The sequence below is a fragment of the Xenopus tropicalis genome, chromosome 3 (assembly GCF_000004195.4).
Source record: "Xenopus tropicalis strain Nigerian chromosome 3, UCB_Xtro_10.0, whole genome shotgun sequence".
NCBI lineage: Eukaryota > Metazoa > Chordata > Amphibia > Anura > Pipidae > Xenopus > Xenopus tropicalis.
The window spans coordinates 74576621-74590484 of record NC_030679.2 but is presented as its reverse complement, the minus strand read 5'-3'; the positions used below and the strand labels follow the sequence as shown (position 1 = coordinate 74590484).

At 37.0% G+C, this 13864-nt stretch overlaps 1 protein-coding gene across 3 annotated transcripts in view; it reads right to left on the bottom strand.

Moving 5' to 3' along the window:
* Positions 1-441: 441 nt before the first annotated feature.
* Positions 442-13864, bottom strand: part of celsr1 (cadherin EGF LAG seven-pass G-type receptor 1) — a 102044-nt gene continuing 88621 nt past the window's right edge. The window contains exons 20-35 of one of the 3 annotated variants that reach the window (XM_004913001.4): positions 13034-13174; positions 11320-11509; positions 10872-11039; positions 10626-10752; positions 10313-10513; positions 9296-9470; positions 8990-9102; positions 8257-8336; positions 7891-8017; positions 6933-7058; positions 6351-6487; positions 5249-5343; positions 4917-5084; positions 3517-3759; positions 2911-3175; positions 442-2240 (exon numbers count right to left, since the gene is read on the bottom strand). In XM_004913001.4, coding sequence (XP_004913058.2) covers positions 2216-2240; positions 2911-3175; positions 3517-3759; positions 4917-5084; positions 5249-5343; positions 6351-6487; positions 6933-7058; positions 7891-8017; positions 8257-8336; positions 8990-9102; positions 9296-9470; positions 10313-10513; positions 10626-10752; positions 10872-11039; positions 11320-11509; positions 13034-13174 — 2381 coding nt within the window. In that variant the 3' untranslated portion in view covers positions 442-2215. The remainder of the gene's footprint in view (positions 2241-2910; positions 3176-3516; positions 3760-4916; positions 5085-5248; positions 5344-6350; positions 6488-6932; positions 7059-7890; positions 8018-8256; positions 8337-8989; positions 9103-9295; positions 9471-10312; positions 10514-10625; positions 10753-10871; positions 11040-11319; positions 11510-13033; positions 13175-13864) is intronic. The other 2 variants (XM_002932203.5, XM_031899001.1) reach the window with 2 other exon arrangements.

The window sequence follows — 13864 nt, the reverse complement described above, 5'->3', positions numbered from 1 at the left end:
TATCTGCAGATAGCAAACAAACTGCAGTGAAAGTAGCATTTCTAATTGAGAGAAACTATTATGCAGACCATCTGGTACAGGCCTACATGCTTGATTTGAAGCCCAGCTCCACTCTTTGTAGGGTATCAAAATGGTTGATTGTAAATGATATCTTTTCTTATGCCAGGGCACAATCCCTATTTTACGTTTTTCAAACCAGAAAAAAATGGTGTAAAATTCAGGAAAATATAAAATCAAACAAATGCATTATGCATTTCATATTGGTGGGATCACAAAAAAAAGTGGGAAATGTGGGAAAACTTAAAACCATGGGATGTACAATTGAGGTTTCACTTTACATAGCTGCCTTGGAAATGAAATGAGCTAAAAAAAATATGCACACAAACAAATGCTGCAAAACTAAGCAAGAGGTATGGGAAACTTCAGTAAGAAGGCACCACATTATTAGCAATTCATTTTTTAATTTTGCTTCCCATCTTCAGTGTAGATTAATAAATATACATATTCCAGTGTATAACCCTTGTCTTATTTTTTCATAAAATGCAGTTTTTGCAAATTGGACATTACAAACACTTAATAAAAAGCCAAATCGGATGAAACCATTCTCTATGAAGAGCCCTGCAAGGCACAATGAAAGCTGTAGCCGTTCTGCATATCCCAATGATGGGACAGCCTGTGGAACCCAATGCATATATAAAGATGTTGTAACATGTTTAAAAACTACTTTTCAGACATATGTTAGCCGGGCATGTTTTATAACAGGTGGGGTAGGTTACTGACACAAAGGCTCAGTGGCACAGGCCCAGATTTGGGGACTGGCAAAGGGATTTATTAAATATGAAAATATCCTTCAAAAAAGTTCATCTAATGCAGCCAATTTGACCTGAAACTCACGATTTTGTCTTATACCCTCTGGTAAGATTCTACTGCTATTCTATTGTTCAATCTTTTGACCTGAAATTCCTGAATAATAAATGTTCCTCCATTATATTGTATAACTGCTAGAGAGATATGGGATGGCAGAAGGGTAATTATTATTTCAAAGTAACATATGGCCATAATTACTAACTATAATATGCAGGATAGCTACAGATTTCTAGTGCTGATGTTTATAACTGGGAAGTTCTCATTCTTTACTTTTTGCTTTGAGTAAGGAAAACTTTACTGTCTCTAAAAGTCTGACAAAAAATCTAATTTTATAGATGCTGTGTGGCCTATACTGTGCTGCATTTATGCCTGAATAGATGGGATGATGGTTGCCGCCTCTCCGGAGAGCACCAAAGGTTGGTCCGTCCACATAGGGAAGCATCATACACAGACTGGCTGCTTTCGTTCTATAACTTAGATTCCTACAAACCAAATCATGTACCAGAAATGATAACTGTACATTCCATCAGTTCTTAACTTTGCCTTGAATGTGTTTGGCTTTTCTCCTAACCATTTTTAAGTCACATTTCTGATGGGTATCTTATTTTCTGTAGATTTCATAATTCAAGTAACGATGTGCAATTTTTGTAGTAAAAAAATATGTTTCAGGCCGATAACAAATAAAACTAGTACTAATGTAAAATATACAAAAGAGCTTCTTTTTTTCTTTGTAAGAGTCCAATACAAAATATATAAAAAGTATCTACAATCTGTATTTTTATATATTTATAAACTGATTCTTTTTAAGACTGTCCTGTGGTAAAATGAGAGAAGGGCACTTGGTGTTGTATTCCTGGGTGCATTGTTCCATAGGCTGGAAGGTCACATTGTGACAGAGAGGGATCCAATCAGCGTGTGGAGGGTCCATGACCAAGGATTTCCCCACACAAGGCTGATTTCAGTATACAATGTTGTATTTACATGCATCCATAAGTCACTTGCTTGAATGGCTCCACTATGCAAACTCTTTTGAAAGTGTATGGCTTGGAGTATCTGCCAGTTCTTTCTGATATGACCAGCGGAATGCCTGTCCGCCAAAGGGGTTGGAGCCTCACTTACAGTTATACAATTTGGCACTGGCTTTAGGCATTTCGTGCTTTGGAGCCTGTATCCTTATCACACAGCCCTTTGACATCTCTTTGTTTGGAAGCAGTCACAAGTCTGCCATATTACTTAATTGCATCAGCAATGATCCATTCTAAGGTGGCCTTCTGTTCCATTTAATCCAAGGTATAATGGAAGTCCAAACATCCCTCTTCCGCAGCAAACTTCATGGTTTCCTGATGATTCAAATTGAAGTTTCATTACTGCCGCTGTTCATGAAAGAAGGGACCATGCAGGATTAGGGTTAGGTATATTTGCCATACGCTAGTCTCTCAGTGTTAGTTACCATGCACTGATAATTCATGCACCAAGGGAGAAAAGAAACACACACTGTTCTGTATCTCTAACATTCTACAGCATTCCCTCTATATACTGCCTGCTTGAGAGACAGGACAAAGCTGAAATTATGAAGAAGGTGCACTTCAAAGATGTCCCTGAACTGATAGAATTGATTTTCCATTTATCAATTTATCTGGCAGTGAGTAATTGTGGATTTTAAAGGGATAAGAGGTATAAGGAGGGGGTAATGTAACTAAGCTGCCACTGATGGACCACTGCTACAAGGGAAGACCTCTCTCACTAAAGCAACTTATTTCAAGGCATAAATGGCTATAATTATAACGAAAAAAAAATGACTCACTCAAAAACGTAAATGCCTTCCAACTAAGCAAGCTTAATGGCAAGTAAATATTCCACAATCATGTGGACTTTATGTGGTCCATAAATGGCAGCAATATTGCCCTAATACATTCTTCATGCTTTACTTTGCATACACAGTAAGAACCAAATGGCAATTTCAGCATTACCATGCATTCCTTTAGTGAAGGACACTTCCAAGTACCCAGCATTTACTCATGCAAATATCCATGTAATACGTACTCGGAATCCGAAGTCTCTCCATTCAAAGGGCCTGTTTGTACACTCATGGCCATACCATTGACTTGCTCTCGGGAATGATCTCTTCTGGGATTTTTAATGGTTACCCCACAGTCTGTAAGTGGCCTAACACCATCATTGGAGCACAAAGAAGAAGTCCTTGAGGAGATTGTACTCTGATTGTAGTCAGACAATTTTTCACGCAAGCGATTCTTTAGATTTTTATCTGTGAGCGGTGGAGGGTATGTGACTTTGTTTTTCAGTATTCCTATAATGGGAAACAAAACTGTATTTAGGATTCAACACAAAGTCCCAAAGAAAACACACCTAATCCAAGGATACTCAGTCAGAATGGCTCCAGGAAAGAACGTCTAATGATACAGAAAGCTCCTTCACTTTGCTGAAAAGTTTCTGTCCTAATGTGGGTGTAATTAATGACCATAAAATATCAGTTATTCAGCTAATGAAGACATGGAGTGTATAGCCATTATTCAGCTTCATGGGGAGCTGCACAATATTTCCAGTGGTACACTGGTGACTGAACCTACTAACAGTATGGCCAATTTAAGATATATCTAGTTGTTTATGAGATACAGCCTGCAGGGTTACCTTTTCTGAGTTCAGGCTGATGATTATTGTGGTTGGAAGACAATTTGCTCTCCTTGTTGTTTGCTTCATTCTCTTTGTCCTGCTGCGCCTCCCCACAGTGATTAGCTTTGTTTTCATTGTGAAGCTCCACATTCACTTTGGTCTCTACTTTTAGCTTGGACTTCCCACCTTGATCCTCGCTGTCACTGGCAGTCATACAGTCAGCAGGCCAGTAAGGTTTAACATGATTGGGGAAAGAATCAACTGCCGGGAAGAGAAATAGAACATTTAAACTAAATATGGCATTGTAGTAATAAAAGGGGAACTCCACCCAAACACAACTTAAGCTTGTTGAAAAGTAAACATAATTTTATGCAACTTTGCAATATGCATCAAATAAAAATAAGCAGCCTTTTCATGATTTTAAATGTAATAATATGATTTGGAACAGTTACCTAAGCCTAATCCCCTGTTCTCCTGCTGATCTGGCCGACTACTTTGAGACTCAAATAAAATGTATCATGTAACAGTAGTCGACTGTCCTCAGCCTTGCTTCAGCCTGCATCCTCCAAATCCCACAATCCCCTGCATCTGTGATATCAATAAAGAAATTAGTATCACAGTGCAATGAATTGTGGGTTAAGTAGTTTCTACATGCTGTCTTTAAGCTGTGGATAATTTGTAACATCAATGTTTTAGTCCCTCCGCCCCTGCCAGGATCTCAGCTAATGCAGAAAGAGAAGTGTTTTGCAGGTGGATTTCACCATATACAAACGGTATTTATTTATACTTTTTTAAGGAACAGATTATAGTAATAGGTATATTAGGGGTTTCTGTGTTGTGAGGGACGATTTAACAAATGTTTATTTCGCAGCTGGAGTTCAACAATGATGTCTGGTGTCTAATTTCAGTCTAAGCACTGTCTGTGTGTTTGTATGTTTGTGTGTACACCCTGTGTCTGTGTGGGAATCCTTTGGTTACTATGGTTTCCTTCAACACACAAAAAAAATGTAGGCAGGTAAATAAACTCTTGTGTGTGTGTTTGTATATAAGGGTGTGTGGTAGGGGATTCAGACAGTAAGCACAATTTGGGCAGGGGACAATGTGAATAATGAACAGTCTTTGTAAAGAGCTAAGTAATATGTCTGCCCTGAATAAATAAAATGAATATAATGCTAAAAACAACAATAGAAATATTTGCAATTATTATACATTATACACTGCATATGTATATTGCTGCAGGGCTTCAGTGGCTTAAAACATACCTACAAGTCATTTGAGGTTTTAAGTCTAACAATGTTTAAAGGGGAGAAGGACACACGTTAAAGCAATTTTAAACAGAAGTGCCTCCTACAATGCTAGCAGGACAACACAAAACAGACAGCTATATCATCTTGTTGCACTCCTCCATGGCTGCGTACCTTTAGGAGTGCTATGCACAGGGCCTCTCTCATTGTTTTTAGGACTGGTTTGCTTCCATTTTTTCTCTGTGTCAATCCCATCTTCCTCGCTGTCTGAGGAGTGTGAGGAGGCATATAGGCTGCTGTGTTCATCAGAGGAATCCTCACTATCTGTGTCCGAATCATGGCCTATACAAATAAAATAATGATAAATGCCTATATTTGGCAATCATGCCTTTTAAAAATTCACATTTGACACTTGTTAACAAAATGGCAACTAGAACCACAACAGTCCATGAGGAAATGCTGTTTTCTACAGATATCTACAAATATTGCAAAATTGCTTTACTCACCACGTGGATTTCTATGGTAAATTGAGGAATCTACTTCTGTAACGCCAGCCCGAGTTTGTCCGGAAGACATACTAAGCTTTTGAGCAGCTTCATCCCTACATAAAGAAACCACAAGTGCTCAGAGTAAGTTTAGCAACATATGGCAGAGACACAAATGACCACCACTCGAAACACTGCTCAATGTAGAATTATATATATATATATATACACATACATACATACATACATACATACAAACAAACAAACAAACAATCAACTGCCCCAGGTGCTGGCCAGAAGCTTATGTAAATGAAGAACAGAGTGCCGCACTCTTCATTTATATTATATATATATATTCACACACACACAAGCAAAAGATAGCGCAAAAAGGGAAAATAAACCAGAGATGCAAAAAGGTTATTATGATGTTAGTTCAATAAGAATTACAAGTTGTGAGGTTCCCTGGCATTGCTGTGAGAGAAATTCACACAAACTGGCATTACAAAAATAGTTATGACTGTGACTGCACATGTACACATACTGGAAAGTATTTCAGTTTATGTGGGCTTTACTTATATATTTAGATTTCTAATTTCAGAATTAAGAGTTAATATACTCATTATTGTATATTAATGAATAAGGTATCATTAAAAGTGATTTTTTGGCATTTACTTTATATTACCCATAAATTATAAACTGCCAGTGCTTTATATGATACTATTTTTGTTACAAAAGACCTTAATGAATGATAACATTCATTAAACTGTATCTGTAGTATATTTACTATATTATATAAAGGGGTAAACAAAATTCTTTAATCCGTTCTTTAGATGATTACTGGCTATATGTATATTAGTATCTCCAATTGTATTTTAGGCTGGTATAATTTTATTGTTACCAAATATATAGATAACCCCCCCAAAAAAGCATTGGCACAACTGGTAACTTGATTGCTAAAGAAATGTAAAAAGTTGTGGGTCACATTTAATTAAAGGTATGAAAGGGGTTTGAGGGATGCAAAGAAGGAAAGAAAGGGATGCATAAGTTTGAGATGCCTGAGACATGCAACTCTTTAGTAAGAATAAATACAGAAACCAAGCGCCATGCAACCACCACCGATTACCTGAGGATATAAGCAAGGTAGCTATTGTGGCTCTTGGCTGACCTGACGGTGCTCTCCAGAGAAGCCGTGGACTCCCCAATGGCTGTTCTGTACATATTGGAGTCATCCATATAAGTGTTATTGCAATTCAAAGTGCGCTGGTTAGAAATAAAAATAAATAAATCAATAAAGATTTCCTTTTTAAGGCAAAGTTTTTTTTGCATAAAAAATGTTATATATTAATTTCATTTCATTTTACACCATAAAATCACCAGAACTATTTCCCCAGGGATAGTGCAGAAATATCATAAACTCCCTGAACAGCCGAGTGTATTTTGCATAAAAGCATATTAGACAGACTGGAACCATGGGGGATAATATCAGTGATTTATATAGCAGACTAAAACACCTAATGATTAGAAGTGGTTTATATTGCTTTACCAGTTCACCATAATATATTACAGTTTGGCATTTTGTACAGGGTGGTAACAATAGTTACGGCTTGGTAAAAAACAACTATGCTTATACTTGACACAACCCACAGAGGGCAGTAGGGAAACACCAAGCCAATAAGCTATCCATAAGATGCTACAGGTTGCTTACAGTTAGCAAAGTGGCTCTGGTTGTAGCTGTATCATCTGGTAGAGGTTTCTTTCCTGTGAAAGTGTTCTTTAGGTGCTTACGGACTTCTTTGTTGAAGATGCAATGGAAGAAGAAAATAAACAGTCCCTGGATAAAACAAACAATGAAAAGAATGAATTAGATGCAGTAATGAAAATTAACACAAACTGTTTTTAATTGGTCATAACGTTTTATATGGCACCAACATCTTATTCATCATTTTATTTGGGGGTGGGGCAGGAAGTCTTACCTCCAAGATTTACTGAGATTAAATAACTGTTAAAGAACACAGACTGCATCAGCACTGTATTGTGTTATGTGGTCTCCCTGCAACATTTTATAGTGAATGGGAGCTAAAATTCCTAATATTAATTAAAAACACTGTATAGCCTGGGTTGGCCTTATATAAAGGATAATAAACAAATCTTGATTCTTGAAGCTCAATAATTACTGGCTAAACATTTTTTTTTTTAGAACCAATGATTTCTGAAAAGTCAAAATTGAGATATTTTTACTGAATGGAATGGGACAGGGACTGATATAAATGATAATCAGTATTTGTAACGTATAAGGAATCATTTATATTTGCAAGCGCAGTTCCTTGCACTTCCATATAGTTGCGCTTGGCACCACTGCCCTTCTTCTGCTTTGGATTTTGTGCACAAAAGACCACAGCGGCCTGCATCATTTCAGCACAACTGTGTATGATTCAAATTTGCAGTGTCAGCCTAAATTGCATCAGACTCTTCACCCCCTGAGATTTGGAATCATGGGAAAATAAGTCTGCATTGTGGGTAAAAGACATGGCGACTGCGATCAAAATTACACTTAGCCCACTGACCCCTATTGTGCTAGATAAAGGGTACATAAAGTATAGTAATAGTCAGAAGAAGTACAATTGGGATAATTAGTAATAGAATAAGAATGGGCGCTGTGTTACCTGCAAACAGCTAAAGATGGCAAAGAGGTAATGGAATGTCATTGTGTCACTGTTCACCGCCATAAGCCCCAGGAACCATGTGGCACTGATCAAGAGGAGGAGCAGGAAGGCCGTTCTCAGCAGGGAGCTAAAATGAGCAAAAAGAAGTTTTGTATAAGTAATAGTTTCAACTGTATCACTAAACTAACACACAATGTCAATGCCTAGATTTGCTTTTTAATGCCCCTACTCTTGTTGGAGTTGCATTCTGCCATTTCACATGAACAGTATAATAATGGTAATGGATAGACTGCAAAAAAACAAAGCTCTGAATTGCATTTATAGCTCCTCAGCATAAAGCATTTGTAAAAAGATATAAAAACTCACAGAATGCCAGATTTCTCAAAGGCCCGCTGCCTCCGCCCACAGGATGCCTTTACAGCTAATATGAAGATGATCGTGTTTATCTAGAAAGAAAAAATGTATTGCTTAACACCTGTACCTCTTTTTTCACTACACATCCATCAATTTATGTACATTTACATTTTATTCATCAATTACTTTCAACCATAAGCCCATTTAATGAAAGGATCAAAACTAAGGCATAAAGCTCCCCTTTAGGTAAGATGGAAAGGAAGGGGTGGGGGGTGGGAATCACCAGTTTTGATACAATGAGATAACTATCCATTTATTCAAAGAGTATTTGCATTACATTCTAAAAGTTAAGGCTGGAGAAATATAAAAGCACAATTTCTACATGTTTTTCTCCCACATACAAAGACTTAGCCATTTAGACTAATCTTTAATTTTTACAGCTTTGCATGGAAAAAATGTAGTGACAAAACATTGATTTTCCATTACTGATCTCTATTATATTCAGCCAGAAGCCCCAATTGGAAGTATTATCAAATCAAAACTCATTTATCTACCTTTTAAAGCTTACTCGTCATTATTTGCTGCAGTTTTTTAAAATAATAAATCTAAAGCAATTTCCAGGTTTAATGCACAAATGACCCAACCTATGTTCCCTTTAGTACACATTTCCCAGTAACTGGATGTTATTTTCAATTATTGTTTGTTGATCTTATAAAGGACTGTGCAAAGAAAGGATATTACTTACAGTCACCACTATAGCAATGGGGCCAGCAAAACTCCAGATTAATGTATCTTGTACAGACAGCCAGCAGAAATCAGGGTTCCCATAGCCCTGAGGATCCAGGCCTACAGCTAGACCTATAAAACAAAATAAGAAGTCCATATACCAACAATTTAATTCCAAATAAAAGGCAGCATTTTATATTATGACAGAATCTAATGATAACTATCCAAAAAGAGCATGGCAGAGGAGCACATAATAACACAGCAGAATGTTAGAGTTAAGGTACCAAAATCTAACCTATTACAGATACGGAATTTAACACTATACCTGTAATAATGGCAGGGATTCCATATCCAACAACATAGTAAAATCTCATGTGGCCTGAATTGATGTTCCTCACTTCTGTTAGCATGCGGTAGATATGAAGCCCTTCCACAAACATCCAGGCAAATGTGCTCATATAGAAGTAGTGGAGGAGGATGGCTATCACTGTACACACAAACTGCAGTAAAGACAACACATCAGTTATTGCTGTAAGCCACACACAATATAAGCTGCAGAAACAAATACAATAAATGCAGGCCTTGAATATTATATAACATTTTTGAGAACCCGTGCAATTGTTTTAATTACAACAGAGCCTGTTACACTTACTACTAAACAAGGTAAAAAAAATGAAATTGAGCAAGCGTGCAATAAATCATCTATGTTCATGGAATTCCAAGGGAGATTATGGTCACTCCCTGAACCATTTTTGTTTGCTAGAAGATTTGTAGCCAAGCGCCATGAATTATTTTGGCAGTGGCATTCTTCCCTCTCCTGGGTGCATTGGTGCGTGTAGGCAGTGGCTCTGGTGTGAGTACCCAGGACATTAATCAGGTTGCACGCCAGACTAGTGCCAAGATTAGTTGACTTTGAATTTTGACTCAGCCGTGTTTTACATAAAACTTTACAGGAGGTATAAACTACTTCCAGTTAGAGAAGTGTACAGAACAAATAGGGAACTGTGCAAAGGCAACCAGGAGAGTTATTATTGATACATAAAAACGACTCAAATAATCATGCAATAAAGATTGCTAGAAAACTGGCCAGATTTAATTTGATGAGAAATGGTCATTGTAGACCAAGATAGAATCTAGAATTGAATTAGAATTGGAATCTTTCTGACTGAACAATTTCTGGCCAATAATGTTCTGGCCACTGACATTGTTTAAGCAGTTGAAAAATGTTTTGTTGCCATTATCAACTCTGTGTTAAGTAAGCAGGATAAACTATCTGTATGCTGACTCGATAAACACCCACACCGGACAATCCCAGCAAAAAACCAAATGTTGATGAACTTACTTGATTTTCAGTCTGATTGATTCCAATGAGAAAGACCAGTTCAGAAAAGAAGAGAGCAGCCACTAAGTTTTTGTGTATGTTGTGAATATTTGAACGTAGAGTTCTGATTATGACCAGAAGGATAAATGTCAGCAGCAGAGCCACTAAGGAGACTGCCACTGATGTGTATGTGATGATCTTCAGTGGAAGAACTTCGCCATTCTGTTGGGACAACATCAATACAATTTACATACTAGGACCATAAATATTACTGTTTATTACAAAATACAACACTTGACACATGTAGTAATCTACATTAATCACTGAAACATACTTCTCTTCTGGAAATGTCCATTAAGACAGCAAAGCTGGTCATGTGATTACACTGACAAGTCACATGACTCTTGTTTCTTGAAATAAGTTCACAGCCTTTGGAAGACCAGCCACCTGAGCCTCCAACTCTGTAAGAGAAGCACAAATTGTAAGAAAAGGGAACATTAGAGCAATCAGCAAAAACATTCTTTATTCTAAAGATATACTTTATCTGTGTGAATATGTATGCATATTTCTATATACTCACATGATTGAATGGTTCCAGAACACACATACAGGTTTAGTTCTCTCTTCCGTTTCCAGCATAGTATATTCCAGTATTATTGACTTTTCCAGCTGAGTAGGTAGTGGGTCATCTTCATTATGAACCGTAGTGCTTACAATAGGAGTATTAATGATTGGCCGATTGGGGACCCTACAAGCAAACAAATGTTAAATAATAGTCTTATTTTTGTTATTATATTGTTTCTGTTAATGAAACTATGCATGTTATTTCACATTTATTTACATGTGTATAATATAGGCCACTTTTTATGTGAAAATATAATTGTAAATACTGTCACTTTAAAAGTAACTTTCAATTTCCCAAATGCAACTGTGGTACATGCAACCTGATGCATCTCTGCTAAACATATTCCTGTGGTAAATATACAGCAAAGCAACAAAACTTTTAAAAAGGAAATCCCTTTCAGTACCTCAAACTCCTACGGTCAGGGTCATAGCTCTCTGGTAGCAACTGCCCTAGGGAACGGTACACTATCACCATGGCAACTGCATACTGGGATGATGGATCTGGTTGCCGCTTTTTCCTTTTTGACAGGTTGGGATCAAACTCATCATCTTTGCTAGAAATTTTCTGGTTTGATGGCTTGAAGGTTGGTAGAACTACATGGAAAAAAAAGTTTTAGTTATCTTGATTTGCTTACTTACAGTGTATAACAAAAAGCAAGAAAGAAAAACTGAGGAGCAGCATAGACTCAATAAAATGCTGGTACCATTTACTATAACAACAAGTTTACTAGCAGTGTTTCAGAGAACTAACCCTTTTGTCAATGTCCCTGACAAAAGAAGGTTTAGTCTCCCTAAAATGTTTTTTAATATGTCATAACACACAGACATTTCCAACATTTTGCAAGTAAATGTCCAAACTGCAACGAGCAAGTTTTTTTTTTTGTTGTTTTTTTTAAGTAATCTCTATTTCTGCATTGTTCATCTGTTGGTTGGCCACAAAGAATAATAAAGTAATATGACAAGGGTATATGCATTATTCATAGTGGCATCCATTTAACAGTGCATAATGGGGCATTTCCAGTGTCTTGCAATATGTTCTTTCTAACCACCTATCTCTTCTTTGGCTGCAGGCAGCATGTTAATGTTAGAGGGACGGGAAAAATGCCAATGCAATTATAAGACAGCACGCCTGTCCTTTAGAAAATCCACTGCAAGTCTATGACTCATGATGTTCTGTTGAAAATGAACAGCCGTAAGAATCACATTTTAAATCTGTTGATCTTATGGCATAGTTATCTGTGGCTAAGACAGTAGATGAGCCGCATTTTTTCAAAAGATACGTCACAAACACCACTTGTGAGAGAGCTATACGGCAGGCAAGCTTTCATTAGCATATGTCACAAGCCCAGTCACCCATAAGCATTGCTGTGGGAGGTTTCTTTTTATACATGTGTGCCAAATCGTACTCGCCTTTGGCTATTCTATTTCTGGACCGAAATTCCTAAGCAAGGTTGCTATTATTAAAGCCTAAACCATTCAGAGCATCAAAAGAGGCAGAGCTAAAACTCTTGTTATGCCTTCAAAACCTTAACTGATGTAGTTTTAGTTTGGTTCCATCTGTGCCCATTAGTGATGTAATGCCACCTCATAGAAAATAATAATACGTCAGCAAGTCCTGTTGCTTGTAGTGGCTGTCCAAACATAAACATGCCTGTACATATGAAAAATTACTAAGGCACCTGCTATTTAAAGAACAATTTCAGCTCAGAACTTTGCATCCCTTAATCTGGGTGGATATTATAAATGTTTATATATGTATAACTTCAACAATGATTACGATGATAATAAGGTTAATCACAGTAATAAGAGAAAATTTAAATGACAAATTTCTATCTTTACTTCAATCAGAAAGTATAAAGGACAGTGACAGATTAAGGTTTAGTATGGCATCCCAGGGTTGCTAGAATTATGATATTTCTCACAAGAGAAGCTAGAAGATAGGTATATTAATAAACTTTAAGGCAAGATACCCCCATGACAGGACCAAAATTACATTTCCTTGAAGTGCCCATAATGCTGGCAGCAAATCTCCTGTAAGATGATTTGGGTGTGTGTAACATGGCCATGGATACAAGGAGCTGCTTTTACCAATCTAGAAGTATAGCCAAACAACCTTACCATTTATTTCAGGAGGTTTAAACAAGGTATCTGGGAATAGCACAGAAGACTCCAAATCTTTTGGATAATCACGTATCTCATTAAATTCAGGGACTTTGGCTCCAGTGAAATTAGCTTTGTTAAATATGTCGACAGCGATGACTGTTGGCAGAAAAGAGAATTTAGCTGATAACACGTGAAATACAATAGTCAACTATTCAAATTTCTTTCTATCTGGTTGTTCCCCAGCATGGGTAGATTTTTTTTACAGTTGCTTGTTTGTCAGGGTCTCTTTAAATCAAACAGTACAGGTATTATATATTATGTAGAGAAGGTTTCCACTAAACCCAAGCAAAATGTTAAATAAGCTTTATTTCTAACTTTTGCTACATCGTCTGCTTGTTCATCCAGACGGTAATCTGTAAATAACCCCCTAACTATTCATTTTTTTAAAGTGACTTTCAATGTGTGGCAGTGCTGCAAAAAATTCAGTGGGGGTAACTAGCACAACATTTTTGGGGCTTAATTGCATAGTCAAAGCAAGCTACACAGATGAGTAACAAAAGGGTCCCTAACCAAAGTTTCACCTTATAGAAGCATTTCTAAAGATTATTTTAGGCAAACTACGTGACACAATCCTAGAAAGAACCATGAGGTTCTTATTCGTATATAATTACATTCTTTTGCAAGCTGCACCTTAACTGTGTTGAGAGTGCAGATCTTGTGCCAAAGGCATGTGCATTTGCTGATGTGTAGTTCTGGGAACTCTGAGCAGGAAACAGGCTCATGCATTTCCCACAGATTACAAATCACAAAAAAATTTCCTTGGGTTATTGATCCATGTACTGGCTT